This window comes from Mastomys coucha, unplaced genomic scaffold (genome assembly GCF_008632895.1).
Source record: "Mastomys coucha isolate ucsf_1 unplaced genomic scaffold, UCSF_Mcou_1 pScaffold11, whole genome shotgun sequence".
Lineage (NCBI taxonomy): Eukaryota > Metazoa > Chordata > Mammalia > Rodentia > Muridae > Mastomys > Mastomys coucha.
In genome coordinates, this window is record NW_022196893.1 from 10,388,531 (window position 1) to 10,414,859 (window position 26,329).

Here is a 26,329-nt window from a genome sequence, read left to right on the forward strand (position 1 = left end):
GTCTCGAACTCAGAAATCCACCTGCCTCTGCCTCCCAAGTGCTGGGATTAAAGGCATGCGCCACCACCTGTCGTTTTTGTTTTTGAGACAGCATCTTACCACATAGGCCTGGCTGGCCTGGCACTTGCTATGTAGACCAGGCTGGCCTCCAACTCACAGAGCTCCTCTTGCCTCTGCCTCTGAAGTGCTGCAACAGTTTGCTTTGACCTAGTTACAGAGGTCAAGGTGCTGAAGGAAGAGCAGGAGTTAACTGGCTCAAGGGGAGAAGAAACAGCAGGCAGACAGAGGCTGGAAGGAAGCTCCTTGGGTGCTGCCCAGTCCCATGGCCACTACCCACACATGAAAACAAAGTTCTTAAATTTGGTTAGCGTAACTGAAGAAGGTAAAATTTCTTTTAAAATTAAGAAACCAATACATGGTAAAATTTAAAACATTTGTTCAATCTTATTTTTGACAAATCAAGTTAAGTGCAACAATAGTCAAGTTAATTTAATCTGTTTTAAATTGACCTGTAAAATCATAGGGCTGGGTATGGTAGCTTAGCCTTTAACCCCAGCACTCTGGAGACAGAGGCAGGAGGATTTTTGTAAGTTGGGAGACCAGCCAGAACTACATAGTGAGCCCCAGTCTCAAATCTCAAACAAATACAGCAAAACAAAAGGGTAGGGGGCAAAGCCAGGCTAGGTGTATGTCTGTAATTCCAGAGGAGAGGCTGAAGCAGGAAGATGAGATAAGGAGTATCTAGTGAGAACTTATCTCCAAATAAGAAAGGTGTTTCGGGGATATCACCTGTAGAGCGTGGAATCAGCGTGCACAAGGCTCTAGGTTCAACATCAAAAAGCTGCTAGAAGGATCGCAATTTACAAACGTGTTCAGCTTTGTTTCTGTTAGTGATTGCTATGCTAGATATGGTTGCTTTTGATGTGGAATTCTCTCTTCGGAATGCTGTGTGGCAAAGGTGGAGGAAAACTGCTTGGAGACATAGAACGCTGGTCCCTGTTCTTTATGCCTGGGATGACCTCGTACACCCACTAGGCAGCCAGGAAACGCCTCCTGGATGGCCCATTTCTTCATTTACCAAACTGAGCTACAATACCGCCCTTAGGACTTGAGGAACCCTGGCGCTGACTCTCCAGTTCTCTGCCCCTTGTTCACTGGGCGACCTTCCCCGGACCTCGGTTTTCCTTGCTTGTGGGAGTGTGGAGGAGGCAGGGCTGGCAAGAGCCAGTTTGCTAGCGTCCATTAGTCTTACCTGAAAGCTTCGGCGAAATCTCGAAGCCTCAGGGCGGGTCCCGACACCGGCCCCTCCGGTGACCTGACCGAGCTCCGGAGGGCCATCGGCATCCGCGGCCCCAAACCACTGGGAAGGGGCGCGGTTTGCTTTGTGGCCAGGGCGGGGGAGCCGCAGGTCGGGCCATTTTGCTACTGTGAGTCCAGCCTGGGTCACCACTTACACTTTTACCACAACAAAGCAGCTTTCAGCCAGCTTTGTTGCCAATGAACGCGGTTACTATGGCGACGGCGGCGCTGACCCGGGGATCAGACCAACATATATACGGGGGCACGCCTCTTCCAGCCTATGCCACAAGGCGTGTGGGTATCTCCAGAAGACGTGCCCAAGGCTGTCTTCTATTCGTAAGCCGGAGGGAGGCGGCAGGGGCCCCGCTGCTTCGCAGAGGCTCGTCTCGGAGGTGGTTCCCCCTGTCCCCCTGCATCCTCAGTGGTAGAAGCCAGAGAGGCTGCGCATGCGCGCGACGGGCGCCCGCCCAACGCGGTCGCGGCGGTTGACGCGGCCTGGGCGGATCCTTGCAGAAGGCTGCGGGCTAGCTGTGGACGTGGGCTTCGCAGACAGGTACACCAGGGAGTGGCAGTCGTGGTGGGTGGGATGCCCGGGTACCCCTGGAGAGGACAGCGGGCAGGCCGGGTGGTGGCGTGCTCCACGGGCATATCTTTGCTTCGGTAACTCGGAGATGGTGTTTTGACCCATCCTTTGAAGGTCTTCTAACCCTCTTTGGGTCCTGTGGCCCGTGAGCCTGCAGACGCGAGACTGGCTGGCTCTTAACTTTTTCACACCTTTTCCTTTGAGAATCCAATGAAAACCAAAGATGTTTCCTTTAATTTTTTTTTTTTTTTTTTTTTTTTTTTTTTTTTTTTTTTTTTTTTTTTGTTATAAAGTTTCCCTATATAGCCCTGGCTGTCCTGGAACTCACTCTGTAGACCAGGCTGGCCTCGAACTCAGAAATCCGACTGCCTCTGCCTCCCAAGTGCTGGGATTAAAGGCATGAAAACATTCTTAACCTATGAGCTGTGTGCTGTTAGTATTCGTGATTATAAATAAGGGGCTCGCAGCTGGAGAAATGGCTCCGAGTCTCAGAGAACTGGCTGCTGTTGCAGAGAACCTGGATTCAATTCCCAGCTCATAAACGCCAGTAACTCCAGTTGCAGGAATCTGCAGACACAAGGCACAACGTGGGACCGGGGCAAAACACCCAGACACATTAAAAACAACAGCAAACAAAGCCATTGAGGCCCTTGGGGGATAAAATGCTGGGATTCCCCTGAGGGTGAGCAACAGTGTTGGTTGGAAACCAGGCACAAACCCTTAACTTTCTTGGCCCTTAGTCCTCTAAGAGAGAGCTTCGCTAAAGAACCCTAGGATCTCAGCAGAACTGCTTATCCAGTCATCCAGAGGTCTTGCAGCTGCTGATACGGGAGCATCTTTCTGGGCACCAATATGGCCTGTACCTTGAAGGGTGTGTGTGTGTGTGTTTAAAAAAAAAATCTGAAGTGTACTGGGGGAAAAGCTCAGGGAATGTGGATGCTTGCTGCTCAAGCATTGAGGACATGGATTCAAATCCCCAACATCCCAGTAAAAGCCTGCTACAAATTTGAACACTTGCAATTCTAGCACTGTTGGGGGCAGAGACAGGACTGTTTGTACTTGCTGGCCTCCAGTCTATCTCCAGGTTCGGTGAGAGACACCACCCCACCACACACACCTACCACCCTGTCTAAAGGGAATACAACAGGACACCTGATGACCGCCTCCAGACTCCGAATCTGCACACAAATATTCATAAAGCACACACACATAGACACACTCACACACACCTGCACATATGCATGCATATAGCACATAAACACATACATTGAAAAAAAAAAAGTACCATGAAGCCTTGTGGTGATGTCACTGATCTTATGAGCATTGCATGAGGTTGTGCTGTGATTAAAGCTAGTGTGCTGGTGAGTGTCATTGCTACTACCATCATGTGCTGGCTCTCTCCTGAAGACTTTGCCTCTCAGGACAGGTGACTTGACACATGGACTGTGATAAGCACCACTCTACATCTGGGAGTGAAATTCATGGCTTCATGGCTTTAGGATGCCATCTATGCCATCTATGCAGAAGGTTTTTTTTGTTTTTTGTTTTTTTGGGGTTTTGTTTTGTTTTGTTTTGTTGGTTTTTCGAGACAGGGTTCCTCTGTATAGCCCTGGCTGTCCTGGAACTCACTCTGTAGACCAGGCTGGCCTCGAACTCAGAAATCTGCCTGCCTCTGCCTCCCAAGTGCTGGGATTAAAGGCGTGTGCCACCACCGTCCGGCACATTTTTTTTTTTTTTTTATGTATGTAAGTATACTGTAGCTGTCTTCAGACACACCAGAAGAGGGCATCAGATCTCATTACAGACGGTCGTGAGCCACCATGTGGTTGCTGGGAATTGAACTCAGGACCCCTGGAAGAGCAATCAGTGCTCTTAACCTCTGAGCCATCTCGCCAGCCCCCTATGCAGAAGTTTCTCGTTCCTGGTGCTGCTCTTCCTAGCTGATAGGAATAGTAGAAATGTCCTCCCATGCTCCACACTGTAATGCTGGCAAGGCCAACCCGTGACAGAGTTGCCTGAGATTAGCATCACTGTGAAGCCACACAAACTTTGGTTCCAATGCCTGTTCCCATTGAAGACCTTGGCTTTCCAAATGTCACCAGCCAAATGGGGTGAGTAGGAGAGACATGTCGAAGGGCAGTTGTGAGTTAAATGTGTTTATGCAAAGGCCTTGGCATACACAGCCTGGCCCATAAGAAGCACGTAGCACGTGCGCAGGGGAACTCCAACAGAACTATTAGGACCTCAAGCCTTCTTTTGCTGTTCTGTGTGAACGGACGACTCTTCCCAGTAGATATTGCCAGGACTGGTAATCATCAAGGGTAAGACGTTCTGATGGTTAGAGAACAATGAGATAAGGTTACTGATCTGTTTGACCCTAGGAGAAGGAAGCGCTGGTGTCTCCTCACTCAGTCAGGGATGCCTCTCTTTGGGAGCATATTCAGCCCAAAGAAGACCCCTCCTCGGAAGTCGGCCTCGCTCTCCAACCTACATTCTGTGAGTGGAGACTGGGGTGGCATGGGTGGTCGCTGGGTGAAGAGGCAACACTGCAGGAGGGCATCTGTGGTGTTTAAATTATTAGTCAAGTTTGAATTCCTGCATGGGAATGACTATCAGAGTTTGTTCAAGAACCTACTATGACAGATAGCCAGCTTCGGTGTGGTATGATCCCAGGTGATGTTGTCCAATCTGGCTTGCATTTTAGTTTCAAGACTTGTTCAGATAATTCATGTTAGTCATGTTTAAAGATCAAATCCAAGCTGGGTGTAGTGGCACACCTTTACTGTCAGCAATCAAGATGTCTGTGAGTTCAAGGCTAGCCTGGTCTACTTAGAGAGTTCCAGGGCATCCAGGGTACAGGGAGAAACTCTGTCTCCAAAAGTTAAATGAAATAATGTCATGTCTGGGGCCTTGAAAGATAGCTCAACAGAGTTCTTGTTGCTTTTGCAGAGGACCTGGGTTAGGTTGCCAGGCCCCACATGGATGGCTCACAACCATCTGTAGCAACTGTTCCAGGGGATCCACCACCTTCTTCTGACCTCTACTGGCACTGCATTTATAAGGTTCACAGACATACATGATGGCAGAGCACTCATACACATAAAGTAAAAATAAATCTACTGTTCTTTTGAGAACAGAGTCTCTGTGTAATCCTGGTGGTCCCGGAGCTTGCTGTGTAGATCAAGATGGCTTCAAACTCATAGAGATCTGCATGCTTCTGTCTCCGAAGTGTTGGGATTAATGGTGTGTACCCCCATACCTTGCTCCCCCCACAAAAAAAAAAGCTCAAAAAAAAAGAATCAGCTGGGCAGTGGTGTTGCACACCTTTAATCCCAGCACTTGGGAGGCACTTGGGATTTCTGAGTTTGAGGCCAGCCTGGTCTACAGAGTGAGTTCCAGGACAGCCAGGACTACACAGAGAAAGCCTGTCTCGAAAAACCAAAAAAAAGAAAGAAAGAAAAGAAAAAAATCAAGTTTATTTTGAAAGGATAATAGTTCCAAAAGAGGGCGTCCAAAAACATCTGGGGCTATGACAGCACTGGGACAAAGGTAACTTTGCACAGTCATTCCTAGCTATGAGATGCCCTCCCGTCCCCGGTGCAGATGCACACAGGTCCACACACACAACACTTTCAGCATCTGTGACCACAAACTGGGTGCTTCCTTCCCACCATATTCCTGTCCTTAAATCTGGGTGCTACTGCTGGGTCTTTCATACCAAGAGATGACAGACCCTCGTTTCTTTGTCCCTTCCCACATGACATTTGTGCAGATGAGCCAAGTCTTTACGGGTCTGTGGGTTAGGTAGCCAGGATCACCCCAGCTCTGAAGGCTCTGAGTCCATTGCCTCTAGTACCCAGTTAGGATCATGATGGCAGCCCCGCTAAGGCCAGGGATAAACATTCTGGGATCCTAGTTTTCCATGCCTTGGGCTTTGAGCCTCCTTCCAGACACCAGAGACACAGATGCACCTGGTACTCTCATTGGGACAACCCTTGTCCTAAAGGCAGCAGCCTGCTTCTAAAGCTACTGTCTGAGAGTGACTGGGAGCTCACCCTCCATGCAGTATTTGCAGGTTTTCACAGGCAAGTGCTGGGATAAGGAAACACAACACATTTGAGAGTTCTGGTTTTTTTTAATGTGTGCAGCATTCTGCCTGCATGTATGCCTGCAGGCCAGTAGAGGGCACCAGACCTCATTATAGATGGTTATGAGCTACTGTGTGGTAGTTGGGTATGAATTTAGGACCTCTGGAAGAACTGCCAGTGCTCCTAACCTCTAAGCCATCTCTCTATCCCCCAGGGGACTTAATAGCATCTTGTTGTGTAGGACAGTGGCTCAGGTCCTGAGGGAGGCACATAAGGCCCTTATGGCTGTGTCCTCTGTGCACCTTTTGTTTCACCCAACCTTACAAGAACCTCCTCTATGCCTGTTGCTCTGCCTGCCCAGAGCATCTTCCCTATCCATCAATTCTATAGCAGCCAATGTCTTCTGACCTTTACAGGCACCAAATATGTATGTGGTGTATGTACATACACATGTGCACACACACACATACACACACACACACACACACACACACACACACACGCACAATCAACTCTAATTTTAAAAATCTAATAAAAAGCAAAACTCTGGGTACTGTAGCACATGAGTGAGGGGCAGGGCATAGGAAGCAGACACCAGGCTGAGGACAAGAGGATCTTTGGGACTCACAGGGCAGCCAGCCAGCCTGCTTCATGAGCTTCAGGAAAGTGAAAAGCCCCTCAACACAGGAACTGAAGAAGGGTGAATGGGAAAAGGGCCGTTACTAGGGAAAATGCAGAGGGGAGGAAAAAAGAGACCCTACCTACAGCACGCCTTTGTTTGAAAATACCATCATGAGCCTGGGGGGGGGGGGCGCACACCTTTAATCCCAGCACTTGGGTGGGGCGGATTTCTGAGTTCGAGGCCAGCCTGGTCTACAGAGTGAGTTCCAGGACAGCCAGGGCATACAGAGAAACCATGTCTCAAAAAAAAAAAAAAACCATCATGAGAGCTAATGGCCTATATGCTGATGTCTTTATTGTTGTGGAGGGCAGAGTCAAGACAGGGTCTATCTATGTAGCCCTAGCTGTCCTGGACCTTTGTCTGTAGGTCAGGCTGGCCTTGAACTCACAGAGATCTGCCTGCCTCTGCCTCCTGGGTATTGGGGTCAGAGGTGTGCGGTGGCCATACCTGGCCTGAAAGTTTTTTCAAACTGTGGATGGCACCTGAGGAATGATACCTGAGCTTGCCCTCTGGCCTCCACACATGTGTAAGCATTCATACACATGAGCACTTGTACACACATACACACACACACACACACACACACACACACTTTAAGGGATATATGTCAGTGGAAGTATATTCAAATCCCAAGATTCAAGCCCCAGTAACAAGAAAAAAAGGGGGGGCGTGAGGGGGAGGGAGAACCAAGTCCCTGCATCTGTTGAGTGGGCAGACATTTTGTTGTTTTGTTTTGTTTTGTTTTTTGAGACAGGGTTTCTCTGTGTAGCCCTGGCTGTCCTGGAACTCACTCTGTAGACCAGGCTGGCCTCGAACTCAGATATCTGCCTGCCTCTGCCTCCCAAGTGCTGAGATTAAAGGCGTGTGCCACCACGGCCCATCGTGGGCAGACATTTTAACAAGGAGAGTGATGTGGAAACAGTTGTTATATAGGGTGCTCAAGAAAGTCCTAGCCAAGCAAAGGACATTTCAGCACACACTTGAAGGAGTTGTACCCTGTCTTTCTCTCTCTCTCTACCTACCCACGCATGCACGCACGCATGCTCGCCCACTCATGTGCACACAACCAGCTTGTCAAGTTATTCATGTCTCCCTCTCAGGGTTAAAGGCTTCTTTCTGGCAGAGCTGGTCAAACTCATATCTGAATGAGCAGGTGTCAGGCCTGACTTAGGAATGTTTGATGAGTTCTGTCAAAGAATACAGAAATTAGAGCTTCATACATTAAACAAGTCCTACCAGGAACTGTTAGGATTTTGTGCTTCCACATTTAGCAAACAACTTACAAATTTCATTGTATTATAAATATACACAGAAGAGGAAGAGAATGAATTAAAACCAAGTATGACTACATATATTAAAATGTACAAGCTGGGCAGTAGTGATACATGCCTTTAATCCCAGCACTTGGGGGGGCAGAGGCAGGCGGATTTCTGAGTTCAAGGCCAGCCTGGTCTACAGAGTGAATTCCAGGACAGCCAGGGCTGCATAGTGAAACCTTGTCTCAAAAAAAAAATTTTTTTGTGTCTTTAAAGGTGCTAAGCCCTGGTGGAAGGAGAGATGTCAGTTTTGTTGGTACTAGAAGTGGTGGGAGAAGCTGGGGGCATCATCTCTCGTTCTGATATCATCTCTTGTTCTGTGGCTTCCTGAGCCATCACTTTTGGTGTCTTACCACAGTTAGATCGGTCAACTCGGGAACTGGAGCTGGGCCTTGACTATGGAACTCCCACCATGAACTTGGCTGGGCAGAGCCTGAAGTTTGAAAACGGCCAGTGGGTGGCAGGTGCGTGGCACTTCCTGATGTTTCGTCAGTCAGGGTGGCAGAAGGAGACTCCTTTCATTCCTGTTCTGTGTCCCCTAGACTCAGTGATCAGTGGCGGTGTGGACCGGAGGGAAACTCAGCGCCTGCGCAAACGAAACCAGCAGTTGGAAGAAGAAAACAATCTCCTGCGTCTGAAAGTGGACATTCTGCTAGACATGGTGAGGAGGCAATCCCAAGTGATGCCTAGGTTTTCCCGTTAGGGAAGCCCTACCTCAAATCTAGCCATCCAACTGATTTCCCCAGGGCCTACTTGCCGGGTCCATTTCCTGGGTACCCACACACAAATATAAAAGCCAGCCTTGCCACCAAAGGCTGGAGCAGGGATGTATTATAGTACCCGCAATCTCTGTGCCTGTGGTAAGGATATCCTTTAGTCCAAGCAGTGTTTGATACCCGCCCAGGAGAAGAGGCCTATGCAGTGGAGAGACGTACCAGGATAGTGGCAAGAATGGAAAGGAGATGAGGGCATCCCAGGTGGTGGTGGTATCTGCTCATGGTTAGAGGCATCCTGCCTCAAATAAGCTGAATCAGTGCCCAGTGCAGACCTGCAAAGGGCACATACTGAATTAATGTCCATCTCTTGTGTGTGCTGGGCCTGGCGGTGCATGCGCAGGGGATGACAGGCGTGAGGGAGCTGATGGAAGCTGCTCTGCTCCACCAGCTAACTACTCTGTGACTTCATCTCTCCAGCATGACAGCTGGCAGCAGAGTAGCACTAATTAGTGGAACTAATACTACAAGCCACAAACACGCTCTGAGAAGCAGAGACCACCCGCCCGCCTGCCCTGTGTCTTCATGTTCAGTGTCTGCCTCCTCCTACTATAAAGCCTGGTCAAAGATACTGATGAGGAACGGAGCACTATTTTTAGAGCATCCCATCCCCCAGACCTGTTTTTTTTTTTTTTATAGCATTGTTTGCTAAGTGCCATTATACGAGATAGACGGCGCAAAGTGATTTATAATCTCCAGACACCCAGCGAGTGTTTTTTCTGTCTTCACATGTGGTATGCCATGTAGTTGTGTAGATGTGCTAGAGGCATGAGGAGGGGGTAATTCCTCTTTGACCAAGGCTTAGCTGGGTGAGGAACGGTAGTTTTCCTTGGCACACAGTAGCTGTGTGTGTCTGCAGCGTGACCTGGACATAGCTTTTTTCGTAACAGCCTGATGCTCTTACTTCCAGCTTTCAGAAACCACCGCTGAGTCCCACTTAAAGGACAAAGAACTGGATGAACTGAAGATTTCCAACCGCAGGAGGAAGTGAAGACAGAGCCCGGGGACACTCGCTAGGAGACTAGAAAGAGCCCACTGAGGGGAGGCGGATGCGGCAGAGCCCTTTGATTTTTCATCAGATTAGTAGACTTGCCCTAGGAGACAGCTTTACCAGGCCCTGGCTCCCTGGGACAGGGGATAGGGAAGAGAGATGGATGGAAGAAGCGAAGGTGCCAGACCAGGGCCATAGCCAAGGCAGCACCCCAGACTCACCCAGGGTGTCAATCTGAAGCATACCCCAGGAGGGCCTAGGAACAATGAGTCTTTGGTTGCTGTCGGCAGTGACAGCATATAACTGTCCATGTCTCAGAGTTCAGACAGCTGGCAGCTCACCTCTTGACACTGACTCCTTCCAGAGAGCACCTCTTGTGAGGGTGCCCAGTACGTGAGTCTGGGTTGTCTGCACCCCAGCCCCCAAACTCCCAGCCATAATCTCTCTGCCTTTAAAGAGCCCTCATCCCCAAATCCACAGCCTCTTCGGGCATCAGCTCTCCAGCAGCAAGCTCCAGTCTTCCACAGCACATTCTAATTTACTCTATTTTTTATTAAATGGTGTTCAATAATCTCTGTGTAGCAAAAATAGATCAACAACAACAGCCAAAAGAAAAAGACAAAGTGTCGTTTCCTCAGGAAGTAACCAGAGCCTGGGTTCTCAGTTTGTGTTGCTCTACAGAAAGAGAAGGTGTTTAGAATAGGGAAATGGCGCTTTGACGGGGAAACCCACCCTAGAAGAGAAACAGCGACTTCATGTTCCAACTCCCCTGCTTACCTGCATCCTCGAGGTGGCACCGGTGCCCTCTAGCTGGTCTGGACCTCTTGAGAGGTGAAAGGCATGGAATCAGTGCCCAGGTTAGTGTGAACCAACCTCCTCTAGCCAGAGAAGAGTCCCACTTAAAGGACAAGGAACTGGATGAACTGAAGATTTCCAACCGCAGGAGGAAGTGAAGACAGAGCCCGGGGACACTCGCTAGGAGACTAGAAAGAGCCCACCGAGGGGAGGCGGATGCGGTAGAGCCCTTTGATCTTTTTGTCAGATTAGTAGACTTGATTTCATCAAATTAGCAAACCTGAGTTTGATCCTCATGACCCACAGGGACAAAGAAAACTGACTCCTGAAATTTGTCCTCCAACCTCCACAGCGAGCAGCAGGACACATGCAACCTACCTCATAAAAACAGAAAATGTCAGACTTAAAGGGGAGAAAGGTACATTTCCAGGTCTGCTCTCAGGCTCTCTTGTCCATCCTGGAAGAGAAACAGTGACTTCATGTTCCAATTCCTCTGCTTACCTGTGTCCTTGAGGTGGCACCGGTGCCCACTAGCTGGTCCGAACCTCAGAGTTCGGCAGGGAGCACAGGTTGAGGCATGGAGCCAGAGCATTAAGCCAAGGATGGCTACCATGGTTACCTCCTCCTCATTTGGTATTGAGCCTGGCAGAGGGCTCAGTCCCTTGCATGCAGCCCCTCAGCTCCACATCTCCACAGCTCAGCCCTGTCAACATGCTTAATTGTAACCAGGAGACAACACACTGTTTAGTTTGGAAACTGCTGTAGATGACAGTGCAAACGCTGGAGGCCTGAATCCCAGCCCACAGTGACACAGGCATCTATACTGAGGCTGTGGCTTATAGCCCCTCCTAAAAGCTCGCTGAACGCCGCAGGGGTCTGGACAAGAGAGCCTAAGAGCCAGACCTGGAAATGTACCTTTCTCCCCTTTAACTCTGACATTTTCTGTTTTTATGAGGTAGGTTGCATGTGTCCTGCTGCTCGATGTGGAGGTCAGAGGACAAATTTCAGGAGTCAGTTTTCTTTGTCCCTTGTGGGTCATGAGGATCAAACTCAGGTTGTCAAGCTTAGTGACTTGTGTTCTTATCCCATGAGTCATCTTGCTAGCGCTTAATACTGAAGAAACCAGGAAAGGATCCAGATATATCAAATAGGTACAGATTATAGAATAATGGAGTTTGCTTGTGTCCAGACCACAATGTTTTTGGCAACCATTTATTGAGCACTGATGATGATGGGTATTTTTTTTGGTTTTGTGTTTTTTGGTTTTTTCGTTTTTTGTTTTGTTTTCTGAGACAGGGTTTCTCTGTGTAGTCCTGGCTGTCCTGGAACTCACTCTATAGACCAGGCTGGCCTAGAACTCTCAGAAATGTGCCTGCCTCTGCCTCCCGAGTGCTGTGAATAAAGGTGTGCACCTATGTTTAATTCTCATGACAACTGTTTTTCAGTTGAAGCAACCAGTCCAGTGAGGTGAGGGATGGAAGAAAAGGAGCTATAGCTGGAGCCTTGGGCATCACTTGGGGCGCACTTCTATGTCCAAATGATGTGACTTCCTCTGCCAACACTGGCACCTTAGGCAGGGTGCTGGAGTCAGTAGGTCATAGGGCAGCTGTGCAGTGAAGGACTTATTTTGAGCAGAACACTGCCATAGCCCTGGCTGTTTTGTAGGGAGAACAGGTGGAAGGGACCAGGCTGTTCCTATCACAATGAGGTAAAAACAGAAGAGTGATGTGACCAGTGTGTACATGGGACTTACAGGTGGGGTTGGTTCATCAGGCTTTTTTTTTTTTAACAGAGTGATAGTGTTGTGGTTTTAGAAAGGGGCCAACAGTAACCCTCGTTGACAACAACAACACCACACAGCCCTCACCTCAGCCCTATTTCCCTTAGGAAGACTTTTTTTTCCTTTGAGAGGCATGCAGTTTTTTGAGACAGGATCTCTCTGTGTAGTCCTGGAGCTCAATACGTAGACCAGGCTAACCTCCAACTCATAGAAATCCACTTGCTTCTGTCTCCCAAGTACTAGGACTAAAGTTGTCCCAGATGTCTCAATGCCCAGCATGTCATTCTTACAAGTTTCCTTTTTGGGTAGATATCACCTTCAGGTTCTGGCTAAAATTCTCCCTCAAAGCCTTTTTTTAGTCACACTAGAAATTGCCTGGCCCCTTGACACTATTTCTTGTAACCGAGGCAACAATTTCATGAGGTTCTGTACTGAGCTGGATTAGGGAAGGATCGTCACTGATGATCTGAAATATAAATTTCTGTGGGTGCAAGGCAGGAGAGGCCCGTGTGGCCCCACACCTCAAGTAAGAGCTTTACCTCCAGCCTCAAAATATGACAGGACTGAAAGACCCCTGGGGGAGACCCCCACTCAAATCTCGGGAGGACGTACACCAAGGAATCACGAGAGACCACATCTTGATGTAATTACAAGAGGTATATTTTAATTTCAGGACGCCCTGGTTCGGCACCACAGTTATCTCACGCAGGAGATAGTGGAGCCGACCACGAGGCTTGAAAGTTAGGGGGTTTTATAGGGAAAAGGTCTGAGGGAACAAAGGGATCAGTGTCGTCATACATGATTGGCTAGTTCAAATATTAACTATTACGTGCAGAGCAGAGTGGAAAATTCCTAAGGTTGGTGTTAATCTGAGTCAACAAAGCATCTGACCTTAAACCATATCTGAGAGGACCAGATGGTCCATTACTTAGTGTCTGCCAGGCATGTCTTTGCAGGCCTGGGCCTTGGACATGTCCTTGTTTGCCTAGACATGTTTTCCTCTATGTTTATAGTTTTATGTCTTCTTGACCTGCCAGCTCTTATGATATCTAACAACTTGTTTGCTCTTTCCCAGGCCTATGTGGCCAGTTTGTGATGGATTCTTAGGCCCATAACTTTTCTTCCTAGTCAGCACAGGTTTAAAGCTTTAATTTTTCCTTACAGGACCAGAACAGGAATGGCAGTTCCTGTATCCTCCAGGAAAGAGGCAGTGGGCCAGCCAGGGGCTGAGGGTTCTAGGACACCCCCCTCCCACCCAGGTGGACCATCACCACTCACTGGAACTCACAGGTCCTTTTGTCCTTGTGACCTCAGGCCTGATTCCACTCACTGTGTGTGGCCTTTGGTGCTGGGCATTTGCCCTTCACACACACACACACACACACACACACACACACACACACACACACACCTCCCCCATTCTGGAGGTCTGTCATCTGCTCCTGTTCTGGGATTTTCTGGATCATCTTGTCTACCCCCGCAGTGGTCTGAGGGTAACATTGCACCATCCCACTGTTGTTTGATCTCTGGGCAATTTTACAATAGTTGAAAACCCTTTTACTGTTAAACATACTCTCTTTTAAGCTCACATATATGCTGAATGTGATGTTGCATGAGTTTAATCCCAGCACTTTGGAGGGAGAAGCAGGTAGATTTCTGTGAGTTGAAGGTCTACATATAGAGTTCCAGGGCTACATAGAGAGACCTTGTCTCTTAAAAAAATTTATAATAAAAGTTATGGCTGAGCCATGTTAGTGGCTCAGTTGGTAGAATAAGGGCCTGACTTTGATTCCTGTGTGATGACACACCTGTAGCCTTAGTACAAGGTAGAGGCAGGAGGATCAGAAACTCAAGGTCATCTTTGACTATACCTGTAGTCTTAGTATGAAGTGGAGGCACAAGGATCAGAAACTCAAGGTCATCTTTAACCACAAAATGAGTTCAAGGCGAGCCTGGGCTATACGAAACCGTGCTTTCCTGTTGTGTGTGGGCCCCAGGTTGGGGGGAATGAAATGGCTCAGTGGGTTAAAGATGCTTGCTGCTGCGCATAATTTGATCTCCAGGACCCACATGGTGGAAGAAGAATATTATGGATATTTACTAGAGAAGACTTCGTGGACACGGGTTTTAAGCCATAGAAAATCTTGATTAGCCGGTGTTCAGGTTCTCAGTATAGCCTACCAAGCCTTTCTCGGGGTGAGCTTTTAAGCACCTATGCGCACACACACACACACACACACACACACACACACACTCAAAACAAAAAACACGTTTTGGGTTGACATACCTCAGTTAATAACAGTTAGGTAGAAGCAGAACTACAGAAGCCAAAAACCAAGGTGAGTACGTTTAGAGACTTTCCCAGAACTATGGACTTTGCTGAACTAGATCTTTGTTTCAATTTTTGGATGATGATGCGATGTGCCTGAATGGCACATCCATCATGTAGTCAGTTGTGCTAAGGTCTGGGGCCCTGTTACAGAGAGAATCAACTCCTGCAAGCTGTCCTCTGATCTCCATAAGCACAACATGGTATATGTGTACCTATGCACATGCACACATAAAAGTGTAATTTTTTAAAATAAGATTTAGGTTTTTTCCAATTATGTGTTGTTGGGGCTGGAGAGATGGCTTAGCATTTAAAGATTACTTACTGTTCTTCTAAAAGACCCAAATTCAATTTCCAACATCCATATCAGGTGGCTTCATGACTGCCTGTATTCCCTCCAGCTCCAGGGATCAAAGACCTCTCTGGCCTCCAAGCGTACCCACACTCTTGTGCACATACACATCATTTAAATTTAACACATTCGTTGTTGAGTGCAATGGCACACGCTTGTAATCCCTATGCTTAGGAGGCTGAGGCAAGAGGTCTAAGGCCAGCCGAGACTACCAATGCAATACCTTTTAATCTCTGAGGAGGCCCAGGCAGTCATATTTCTGTAAGTTTGAGGCCAGCGTGGGCTACACAGACCTACCTATAAGAGAAGTTTTGCTCTTTTGTGGTGGTGCACGCCTTTAACGCTAGGAGGTAGCCGGCCGATTCTGAGTTCGAGGTCTACAGAGCGAGTTCCAGGACAGCCAGGGCTACACAAGAAACATCTCAAAAACCAGATCTCTCTAAAATATGCAGTTTCGGAGCCAAGCCCAGACCCAACTGCACAGAATAGTTGAGAAGCGCCCGCATCTCTTCTTGAACATGCTCTTACTGTCAGTTGAAATTAAGAGACTAGCGACACCAAGGGGGCGAGATGGAGGAGAGGCCAATGCTCGCTCTCTAGCCAGCTTTGCTCGCTCCCGGAAGACGCTCTGGCCAGAGATGGGCCGATCTCGCTTGTTCTTTCCGCTTCCGGTGTCCTACAGCCATGGCCGCCGCCGTCGCTGCAGCCGGCGCGGGGGAGCCTATGTCCCCTGAAGAATTGCTCCCGAAAGCCGAGGCAGAGAAAGCCGAGGAGGAGCTGGAAGAAGACGACGATGACGAGGTGCCAGGGCCGGCGGTGCCGAAGCGGGCGGTCGGGGCGTGGACGCTGGGAGGGTGGCTTCTCCGCGCGGCAGGGGAGGGCCAGGCCCCGGGCTCGGCGGCTCCGGTGCTGCTGCCGCTTCACCAACGACCCCACACCTCCTCCACCACAGCTAGATGAGACCCTATCGGAGAGACTCTGGGGTCTGACGGAGATGTTTCCCGAGAGGGTCCGGTCGGCCGCCGGCGCCACCTTTGATCTCTCGCTCTTCGTGGCTCAGAAGATGTACAGGTAAAGGGCCGAAGTAGCTCCACCAGGAGTGTGCATTGGGGGTGCTGTCAAAGGACACCGGGCGTCGGAAGTCGCAGACCAGAGTTTGAGTGACCTTGGATTCATTGTCATACCCCGAGTGTGGTTGGTCTTCTGCAGCATGGAGTTCTTACCGGCAGGGTTGTTAGCAGGCTAAAGTTACTATACACGAGGCTTATGAGAGCGCACTGTAATCACTAGGTAATTACTGCTCCTCTTGCCTCTGCTAGGACTCTGGTGCAAGGAATGGGTAGGGTACGCTTTCAGAAAATTGGGGGCTGTACTGTATTGGAAGTCCTGTCTCAGGTTCGGCCCTGGCCAGATTGCCTGCTTTTCTTTGCATGGCTCCACATGCACTCTCCCCCTGCAGATTTTCCAGGGCAGCATTGTGGATTGGGACCACTTCCTTCATGATCCTGGTTCTTCCTGTTGTCTTTGAGACAGAAAAGTTGCAAATGGAGCAACAACAGCAACTGCAGCAACGGCAGGTAAGCACATGCTCTTGGCTTTGGGCCAGCGGCAGAGCCCCAAGGAGATTGGCACTTGACTCCAAATGGGAGTGGGTCTCTGTACTTGTAGGTGCTCATTAGTGTAGAATTTGCCTACCCTTCATGTGTGACAAAAGAGACCTACTGAAACTATACAGTGTCTTAACAGTCTTATTTTTTCTTTTCCAGATACTTTTAGGGCCTAACACAGGGCTGTCAGGAGGAATGCCAGGGGCTCTACCTCCACTTCCTGGAAAGATCTAGATTCTTACTTCGGTATTTGTCCTTGTGGGAGAACTTTGAAATTCATTTGTGTTTGAACTGCTGATTGAACTTTTTATTCTTTTTTTTTTTTAAACCTTGGCACATAGATCTATTTGAAGGTAGTGGGAACTTTCTCCGTTTCTCATGGAGAGACCCCAGGTACACCTGTGCCCTTCATAATGAATGCCCTCACTTCCTGTTCTCACTCCGATGCTGGAGTACAGCCATGTGGAAGGTTATCCCACTCTCCTTTAATAAATTGCTCCTAAGGAAGTTCTTACGTGCCCATTGTGGGAAAGAAGTAAGTACCCCTGACCATAAGGACTTTTTAAAAAATGGAAATGTCTAGGACATGTGAGCAGTGTGGGACTGACAACATCCATTACACCTGTAGTACAGAACAGTCACCAGGATCCATCCCTGTGCGTGCCGGAGAGAAGGGAGGCTGGCTGGAGCGCTAGCCAGAGGGGGCTGGGCAGGGCCACCACTCATTTCCTCTGCAGTTTGCCTCTTAGACCAGTGTATGTATAAAAAAGAAGTCAGCGCTCACTTTTTGTATTTAAATATTAAAAGAAGTCGAACTGAAAGTGTCATTGCTGTGTTTGTGATAGTATTTCACACCTAGGTTGTTTTAGAAAGCCAGGGACATTGCCTGCCAAATTTCCTCTTGCTTAAGCCAGTGCCTCTGTTTCAACCTCATTTCATGCTTCTAAGTTAGTGGAGTTTGCCCTTTTTTTTTTTTAGGTAGAGTTTCTTTGTGTTGTCCTGGCCATCCTGGAACTCAATGTATAGACCAAGCTGGCCTCAAAAAAGCTTTTTTTTTTCCTTTTTATTTTTGGTGTGTGTGTGTGTGTGTTTCTTTGTGTAGCCCTGGCTGTCCTGGAACTTCATTTGTAGACCAGGCTGGCCGAGAGCTCAGACTTGCCAGCCTCTGCCTCCCAAGTGCTGGGATTAAAGGCGTGGGTCACCACTGCCTGTTTAGTGATATTACAGAGTCCCCACGGAAAGTGTGGGTAACTTCAGAGGCTCTGATAATAGATCTAACTGTAGCCCTCTCTTTGAGCTCTGCAGTTTTCCTACTTAATATTGGCCTTTTGTTTTACTCTTGAAATGGGGTTGACCATACTGACTTGAAACTCAGAATTGCCTGCCGCTGAGAAACCTCAATCAAGCCTGAAAAACCTCCTCAATGGTGTAGGACCCACATCTAGCTTGGCTTTGGTTTATCGTGTAGGTTTTCTAAACCCTTTATGTGATTAGTTCTCAACAGCACGATGTGATTAGGAAGTGTGCTATTCCTGTGGGTTAAGGAGTCTACACAAAGCCTGCCAATGTTGTATGCTCTCTAGATCTGCAGCTCCAGTGTGCCTGGCCTTTCACTCAATAGTAAGGGAAACACCAACAGAAGTCTCTTTTTGTTTTTTGTTTTGTTTTGTTTTGTTTTTCGAGACAGGGTTTCTCTGTAGCCCTGGCTATCCTGGAACTCACTCTGTAGACCAGGCTGGCCTCGAACTCAGAAATCCACCTGCCTCTGTCTCCCAAGTGCTGGGATTAAAAGGCGTGCGCCACCACCGCCCAGCTCAGAAGTCTCATTTTTAAAACTAAAGAATTCTTTAGGGCTGGGGAGATGGCTCAGTGGTTAAGAGCACTGACTGCTCTTCCAGAGGTCCTGAGTTCAAATCCCAGCAACCACATGGTGGCTCACAACCATCTGTAATGAGATCAGATGCCCTCTTCTGGTATATCTTTAGACAGTTACAGTGTACTTACATAGAATAAATAAAAAAAAAGAAAGAAACTTAATAAATCCAGATGCCTCAGGGGTGTTTTTGTTTTCTGAGGCACGGTATAGTCCACTGTAATCCAGATTGACTCTCTTGCCTCAGCCTCCCCACTGCAAGCCCAGCAGTGTGGCTGGGGCACCTCTGTACTAATCCCACAAAGTGGGTACTTTCTCTTGGTTTTTCAGGAAATTGGATTCATGTGTCTCAGAGTGGTGATATCCCTTCTGTGGTAAAAATCATACCAAAGGTTTTTACAATAATCAGACAACAAGTAGATTTGTGTTCAGGTTTTCATTTTTAATATTTGGTTAAACAAAATACATCTTTGTAAACAAACCCAGCACAAGGCCAACAGAAAAAGGGAATAAAGCAAGATAAACAAAGCGTAGGGTTGCCCCTTGCTGGGCATCAGGATCAGGATGCCCCTTCCTTTTAATAGGAATGGGGCTTTTTGCCCTTTGGGCATCACATGGGTCCCTGTTCCTAAGCACCAGAATTGGATATGAACAGAACCAGCCCTGAAATGCTTAAGCGTCTTTGTACATCCCACTAGCTCATGTACTCCACATGTGTGGGACTCATTTGCAATGCCATTTGCACAGGCCCAAGCAGATCTGTAGGGAGGAGTCTCCTCTTCCCAAGAATGGCTTACTATCACCGACAGTGCCAATGGACCAAGGTCCTGCTTGTGACAATCAGCAAGGTCGGCTGTAACTTCTGGCTGGTAGTGATTGGAATGTCATTGTGCAGGGGCAGAGTTCCCCGTGGTGCCAAGCAGATCTGGTGTAGAAAATGGTGCAGATAACCATGGCTGAGCGCAGAGCAGTAGCCACTTGAGGCCTCTGCTACTTGAATAAAAAACGGCCTTGTTGGATTGAAGATACATGTGCAGAAAAAGTGCTGGTGTAAACATGCACTCCAGTCACAGTGGGGAGACAGCCCCCGCTTCACCCCAACAAGCTTGCTTGCTCAGGATTAACATGCAAGCCCCGGGTAGCTCTGCTGCCAAGGGGGAAGCAGGCCAGTGGGGCAGCTCTCAGACCTGCAGAGACCATGGATCGGTAAGGGCTGGCCAGGTCACCTGCCTTGAAGGCCACCACAAACACATTGGTATGGGGGTATGGTACTTATTTCCCCTTATTTTCCAAAATAACAGGAGGAAAAATGGTCTAGAACTACTTGAGGTGGGTGAGCCAACCCTGTTTGTAAAAGAAACTACACAGATGTCAAACCCAGAGGCTCTAGCTCAATGCATACAACCAACCTGGGATTGCTGCCATAGCTATGGCACTCAGGATGTGCCTGCTGGCCTCAAACCCTGAAGCTCACCTTTATGGCAGTTTCCTCACCCAGCTCTGTCCCAAACCATGGAATTTGATGTCAGTGGTAGATGTGTTTCTGATTTTGCTAAAATGGGCCAACTATGAGTATTATCCTTGTTCATTGTCTTTTGCCCCAGAATCTCCCCAGTCAATGTAGTGAAATGGTAGGGACATAGAGTGAAGAGCCACCAGTGACTACCCTACTGTGGCTTTACTCACATAGTATTAGGTATATCTTTCACCATTGTCTTGCTAGAATAATGTGCAATTTACCTACTTTGGAATAGCAGAACTTTTCATTATAAAACTTCAAGGCTGGCTGGGATTTAAAAAGGGCTAAGAGGTGGCATAATGGACTGCAGATGGCATGCAGTACCACTGCTGGAATCTTGACAGTTTCCTGAGAGACAGTTTCCTGGCTCTGGGTCCTTTGAGCCAGTCACTGGGCTCTGCATGTACTGTGTCCTCAGACCCCATGGTGCCACAGGAGAGAAAAGGGGCGGGTGGCCTCTCTGTGAACCTGAAGCATCAGTGACACTACCAGCAGAACCTGTATCAAGATCTCATGAAAAGGGAGAAATAATCCAGCCCCCTCAAAGGACCCCCTTTTCGGCCCCCTCTCTGAAATAGCAAAGGGTATTCAATGGCTTGCCCTAAGTGTTCAGAGCTCCTACCTTCTGCCCCCAGGCACAGACTGCTGGGTGGCTCTGTGACAGTCCACACATCTGTCCTATTGCACTGGCAAATCTGAAGGGAAAACCCAATGAGATGTTTGGGGAAGTGGACTGTAGAGGCCACAGCACATCAAAGAGGTCTGCAGGGTTGAGACAAAGAAGGTCAAGCAGAACTGTCACACGTCAGCCCTCCAGCTCTGATGGGCTTCCACTTCTTCCGGTACCACCAGTAGGAGTTCACAGTTTTTACCTCGCAAATGGTATTTTAGAAATTTCCTATGGAAAAGGGAATAGGCAAAAAGAAATGAGATGCCAGTAAGTTGCAGATTACAGTCCCAGGACCACCCACTCACCAGAATCCTCCCCATCAGAGATCTACCGGCCTCTGCCTCCCAAGTGCTGGGATTAAGGGTGTCTTCTACCACCACCAAGTTACACCCATGATGATCTTAAAACCCCAAGGGTGACTGGCTCTTAAGAGATTCCATGTTTGGTTACCCCTCCACTCCTCTAGAATTCCAGTCTCGGTTCCTGCACATTCTCATGTGTTCCGATCACTAGTGGCTGCAGGCAAAGGATGAGAACATTGCACATTCTAATGGTTACTAAGCTTCAAACAGCAGCGTCAAACCTGGGTGTAAAGGGCTTGCCAGGCAGGCCTCGCAATCTGACTGAGATCCTAGGAACCCACAGTGGAAGGAGAGGACCAACCCTGAAAACTGTCCTCTGACCTCCACACATGCCCAAGAGCACACAGGTACCTGCACACATACAGTAATAACAGGAAAAACTTCAGCCATAGGGCTGCGTGTGGAGGTGACTCGTGCAAGGGCAGGTAGAAGACCAATCTCTTTGAGTTTGAAAACAGTCTGGTCTACATAGGGAGTTCCAGGATAGCCAGGAATTCAGAGAGAAACCCTGTCTTTCACATAGAAACGCAGCCCTGTCTAGAATGACATCATCCTCTTCTCTCTTAACTGGCAGCTGTCTAAGTAGAGAGGTGACAATGTCAGTCCCACCACACCAGAAAGCTAGAATCAAAGAATGTGAAACCTGGGGCTGAAGAGATGGCTCAGTGGGTAAGAGCACCACCGACTGCTCTTCTGAAGGTCCTGAGTTCAAATCCCAGCAACCACATGGTGGCTCACAACCACCTGTAATGAGATCTGACTCCCTCTTCTGGTGTGTCTGAAGACAGCTACAGTGTACTTAGATATACTAATAAATTTTTTTAAAAAAAAATGTGAACCCTGTTCATCAAAGGAATGGAGTCCTATTTAAGTCCAAAACTCTATGATTCCAAGGGGACAGGGAAAGGACCCAGGACACAGGAATTTCATTTCCTTTGTCAATCAGATGAGCCCAGCTTTCCCAGCAGCCCAGCCTTGCAGGCTTACCTGAGCTCACTCTCGCCTCCAATCCACTCTGGCATCTTGAGTTTGGAGTCAAGGTTGTAGTAGGCCCCTCCCACCTCACGAACACAGATCCAGTGCTGCCTTTTGAGAGGCAACTTGAGTGGACCCCAGCACAGGCTGGAGGGCAGGTTCATGATGAAGCCCATGACGTTAGTTAGAGCAATGACACCCACATCCCTGCAGAAGAGAAAAGGTGTCAGGCTCCGGGGCAGCCACACTCCATGGTTGCCCCCATTCACTTGGGGTTAGAATCACAGCCTGATCCTTTCAGCAAATCAAGGTTGGTTTTCTACCTGCGCTTGTCCCACCAAACAGCTTCATAGCCTTTGGTTTGAAGTGCTGCCATGATGACATTCACATCATAGTTCCCATTTCCCAGCATGCTCTTCTTGTGGGGCGTCACCATAGTGTTCGGAGACAGCCTACAAATGTAAAAGGAAACGTTTAGGCTTGTTCATCTGCCCAGACTCCCCAGGCTTGTACCACCAGAAAAGCACTTTATAACACTGCCCCTGGAAGCTGGTTCCTGCTAGCCTAGAGATTGCCTCTCCTGATGCAAAACAATTGAGGAAGGTTGAGTCCTAGCTGGCCCTCTGAGTTGGGAGTTACAGTAAAGAGAGTGACCACAAGAGGCACTGGCCTGTCACTGCAGAATCCTACTGCTGATGTTCTGCTTGGACACAAACCTTATAATAATTAATAATAATAATAACAACAACAACAACACTGGCAAAGCTGGGCATGCTGGTGGCACAGGGCTGTAATTCTAGCACCCGTGAGGCAGAGACAAGGCAAACTCAAGTCTTTGAGTTCAAGTCCAGTCTCATCTACTTGGTGAGCCAGTGGGAACTACAAAGTGAGACCTTTCCTATAAAAGCAAAAAGCACTAGTAATTGGTATGTGGTCTTCTAAATGGCACAGGCAGTAACTGCTACCCTTGCTGCCTGTGATTTAAATGCTGTAAGGTCTGCACTTCTGTAATCATTAACTATTCAGATGTGTGCAGTGGCTGGGACAGACAGCAAACTGCATAAACTAGAGCCAAATGAAAGGCAATAAAGGGTACTGAGGCCTGTTTCACTGGAATGCAGAACCCATCTATAGGCAGTGTGCATGTGTGTGTGCCTGTGTGTATCCTGAACAAAAGAAACATTAAAAGCACAAAGGGTCAACTGGGAAAAAACCTTACAGGCAGAAACAAGTTAATGTCTGAGTTCAAGGCCAGTCTGCTCTACAGCGCAAGTTCTAGGACCTTCAGGGCTGCACACAGAAACCCTGTCTCAAAAAAGAAAAAAAAAAAGGTACTTAATTGTAGCTCTGGTGGCCCACCCAGCTTTCTTTCTTTTCTTTTCTTTGTTTTTGTTGTTGTTTTCAAGACAGGGTTTCTCTGTATAGCCCTGGCTGTCCTGGAACTCACTCTGTAGACCAGGCTGGCCTTGAATTCAGAAATCCACCTGCCTCTGCCTCCCAAGTGCTGGGATTAAAGGCATGCGCCACCACTGCCAGGTCCCCACGCAGCTTTCAACTAAGCTCAGGCTAGCTATGAAATCGGGATCCTCCTGCCTCAGCTCCAGAGTGCCAAGATTATGGGTATACAGCACCTTACTATGTCAAGCCCTTTCTTTTTATTGCTCCTTTTAGAAATTCCATTTTCCAGCAAGGCCTGTGCTGAGGACACTCCCAAAATTACTTTGTTTTCACAGTCTGGACAGGCCAGCAGATGAGGAAGGCCACTTTGACTGAAGGAGGGTCAACGTCTTTTTGTTGGTGGTTGTTTTGTTGGTTCGTTTATTTGTTTGTTTTTGAGACAGGGTCCCTCTGCGTAGCCTTGGCTGTCTGGGAACTCAAAGAGATAGATCTGCCTGCTTCTGCCTCCCAAGTGACAGGATCAAAGGTGCATGTCACACGATGGAGAAAGAATGGAAACTGGCAGGTTCCTCAGGAAGGAAGGGGCCCGAGGCAGTGCCATGTCATTTCCAGAAGAAAATATCTATTTTGACCCAAAGAAGTCAATTCTAAAATTTTAAGAACTCTTGCTTAAAACCAAAAACTTCTTCAAGCATAGTGCCCATGTTGATTTGGGGTGGGTGTTAGCAATGCTACAGCCTCATGCATGCCAAGCAAACACCCTGCCAACTGACCCATATCACAAACCCCATTCTTCAAATCTAAAACATGCCCTTGACACAGTTTAAAACTCTCCAGTTGCAAAGGATGGTGGTCCACGCCTGTGATCCCAACAACCAGGAGTCTGAGGCAGGGCTGCTGAGAGTTCCAGGTCAGCCTGGACTATAGTGTGAAACCCTGTCTCAAAAAACAAAAGGGGGATGGAAGGACTTGAAGGATGACCCAGCACTTATGCAGTGGCTCAAACTGCAACTACAGTTCCAGGGCATCTGAAGCCCTTCCCTGGCCTCCACAAACAGTGGACATAACGGGAAGCAAATATACATGCAGCCAAAATAGCCATACCCATAAAATAAAAATAAATAGACCAGGCGGGCCTCAAACTCACAGAGATCCACCTGTGTGCCTCCTGAGTGCTGGGACACTGGGCATCGCAGGGGTTTAGGGCTGGAGAGTGGCTCAGGTTAGGGAGGACCCAGGTTTGATTCCAAGCAGTCATGTGATGACTCATAACAATGTGTGATTCTAGTTCCTGGGGATCCAACGCCTTCTGGCCTCTGCTGGCACCTGGCCTCTGCTGGCACCAGGCACATGTATGATGCACAAACATACGTGCAGGAGCCAGGCAGTGGTGACGTATGCCTTTAATCCCAGCACTTGGGAGGCAGAGGCAGGCGGATTTCTGAGTTCAAGGCCAGTCTGGTCTACAGAGTTCCAGGACAGCCAAGGCTACACAGAGAAACCCTGTCTTGGAAAAAAAAAAAAAAAAAAAAAAAAAAAAAAAAAAAAAAAAAAGAAGAAAAGAAAAAAAGAAAACAACAACAACAACAACAAAACCCAAAAACATACGTGCAGGTAAATACCCCTGACATTAAAAAAAAAAAAATTCTTGACTGATGTCTTTATTTTTTTTAAAAGATTTATTTACTTATTATAAGTAAGTATACTGTAGCTGTCTTCAGACACTCCAGAAGAGGGCATTGGATCTCATTACAGATGGTTGTGAGCCACCATGTGGTTGATGGGATTTGAACTCAGGACCTTTGGAAGAGCAGTAGGTGACCTACCCAGCCATCTCTCCAGCCCCTTTAATTATTTTCAAACAATATATTTTGATCTCATTCTCTTCCCCTCAACTCCTCTCAGATCCTTCTTACCTCCCTAATTACTCAATATCATGGTTTTTCTCTCAAAATACAACAAAAGGAAAATCAAACTAGAAAGAAAGATTGAAAAAACAAACAATTGTACAAACAAAACAAAACAAACAATGCAAATAAAGAATTTGTTGGCCAACTGCTCCTGACCGTGGGGCCTACCCTGGAGTGTGGCTGATTCACTTAGTGACATTACTGGAGAACATTGCTACCACCACCCTACACATTTAATAATAGTAACTTGAAAGAGAAAGCTCTCATGCTCATCTCCAGAGCAAAGGCACTGCTTCCCCACACATGAAGCACATATCACTTACTTCTGACAGCCATCACTAGGGCAGCTGCCTTAATAAGTGCCTCATTTTAAGCCTCACAATAAGAAGTGTGAGTTCATTCTATAGAAGTAAAAAAAGCCTGAGGCATGGGGCTGGAGAGACGGCTCATCAGCCAGGACTGCTTGCTCTCCTGGAGGACCTGAGTAGATACTAAGATTTACCTCAGGCAGCTCACAACCATCTAACTGCAGCTCCTAGGGAATCCGCTGCCTCTAGATTCTACAGGTCCCTGTACTCATGGCCACATACCCACACATACTCTTTTTTTAATGTGCCCCCCCCTTTTAGTTTCTTTTCTGTTTCAAGTCTCATCCCTCAATTACCCAGAAAGCCCAGGATCGGGCACTAGAACAAGAAATCTCAAAAACACAAGGCAAGCCAGCCCAAGATTAGCAGGTTCCCTCCAAGAGAACTCACAATCTGGACGCTAGTGTCTCCACTCACTATGTCAATAAAAGCTGGCATAGAATAGGGTAGTTCCACAAGCTAGCCGCAACCTGCCTAGAGGGGTTTTCTGCAATAGGGTACCCCCCAACAGACTAGGTTATATAAAAAGGAGTGTTTGTTGGCCTTGTCAAAGAGCTCCTTCCTGCTTTGCCGTGATGGAGCATAACTTTATTTTTTTTTTAAAGATTTATTTATTATTATAATTAAGTACACTGTAGCTGTCTTCAGACACACCAGAA

The 26,329-nt window shown here is 47.9% G+C and overlaps 4 protein-coding genes across 4 annotated transcripts in view; 2 read left to right on the top strand and 2 right to left on the bottom strand.

Moving 5' to 3' along the window:
- Positions 1–1,692, bottom strand: part of Fam227a (family with sequence similarity 227 member A) — a 48,588-nt gene extending 46,896 nt beyond the window's left edge. The window contains exon 1 of the mRNA XM_031349473.1: positions 1,253–1,692. The gene's annotated coding sequence lies outside the window, so the exon portion shown is untranslated. The remainder of the gene's footprint in view (positions 1–1,252) is intronic.
- Positions 1,693–1,723: 31 nt separating this feature from the next.
- Cby1 (chibby family member 1, beta catenin antagonist) lies at positions 1,724–10,334 on the top strand. Its single transcript, XM_031349496.1, has 5 exons — positions 1,724–1,852; positions 4,264–4,378; positions 8,327–8,432; positions 8,511–8,629; positions 9,652–10,334. Exons 1-5 carry the CDS (start codon positions 1,746–1,748, stop codon positions 9,730–9,732), a joined length of 528 nt encoding a protein of 175 aa, XP_031205356.1. The 5' UTR covers positions 1,724–1,745; the 3' UTR covers positions 9,733–10,334.
- Positions 10,335–15,652: 5,318 nt separating this feature from the next.
- Tomm22 (translocase of outer mitochondrial membrane 22) lies at positions 15,653–17,416 on the top strand. The gene is made up of 4 exons (XM_031358116.1): positions 15,653–15,789; positions 15,941–16,059; positions 16,448–16,565; positions 16,755–17,416. Exons 1-4 carry the CDS (start codon positions 15,673–15,675, stop codon positions 16,827–16,829), a joined length of 429 nt encoding a protein of 142 aa, XP_031213976.1. The 5' UTR covers positions 15,653–15,672; the 3' UTR covers positions 16,830–17,416.
- Positions 17,417–18,889: 1,473 nt separating this feature from the next.
- Positions 18,890–26,329, bottom strand: part of Josd1 (Josephin domain containing 1) — a 14,497-nt gene continuing 7,057 nt past the window's right edge. The window contains exons 2-4 of the mRNA XM_031349518.1: positions 22,318–22,446; positions 22,007–22,201; positions 18,890–20,885 (exon numbers count right to left, since the gene is read on the bottom strand). Of these exons, the coding sequence (XP_031205378.1) occupies positions 20,786–20,885; positions 22,007–22,201; positions 22,318–22,446 (424 nt within the window). The 3' untranslated portion in view covers positions 18,890–20,785. The remainder of the gene's footprint in view (positions 20,886–22,006; positions 22,202–22,317; positions 22,447–26,329) is intronic.

Bases quoted from the DNA above. Each gene is read 5' to 3' on its own strand.
- Tomm22 (XM_031358116.1), top strand. From the start codon at position 15,673: ATGGCCGCCGCCGTCGCTGCAGCCGGCGCGGGGGAGCCTATGTCCCCT. The intron at 15,790-15,940 runs GTGCCAGGGCCG...CCTCCACCACAG, and splicing joins AAGAAGACGACGATGACGAG to CTAGATGAGACCCTATCGGA. The intron at 16,060-16,447 runs GTAAAGGGCCGA...CTCCCCCTGCAG, and splicing joins GTGGCTCAGAAGATGTACAG to ATTTTCCAGGGCAGCATTGT.
- Cby1 (XM_031349496.1), top strand. From the start codon at position 1,746: ATGCGCGCGACGGGCGCCCGCCCAACGCGGTCGCGGCGGTTGACGCGG. The intron at 1,853-4,263 runs GTACACCAGGGA...GTTTGACCCTAG, and splicing joins GACGTGGGCTTCGCAGACAG to GAGAAGGAAGCGCTGGTGTC. The intron at 4,379-8,326 runs GTGAGTGGAGAC...GTCTTACCACAG, and splicing joins CGCTCTCCAACCTACATTCT to TTAGATCGGTCAACTCGGGA.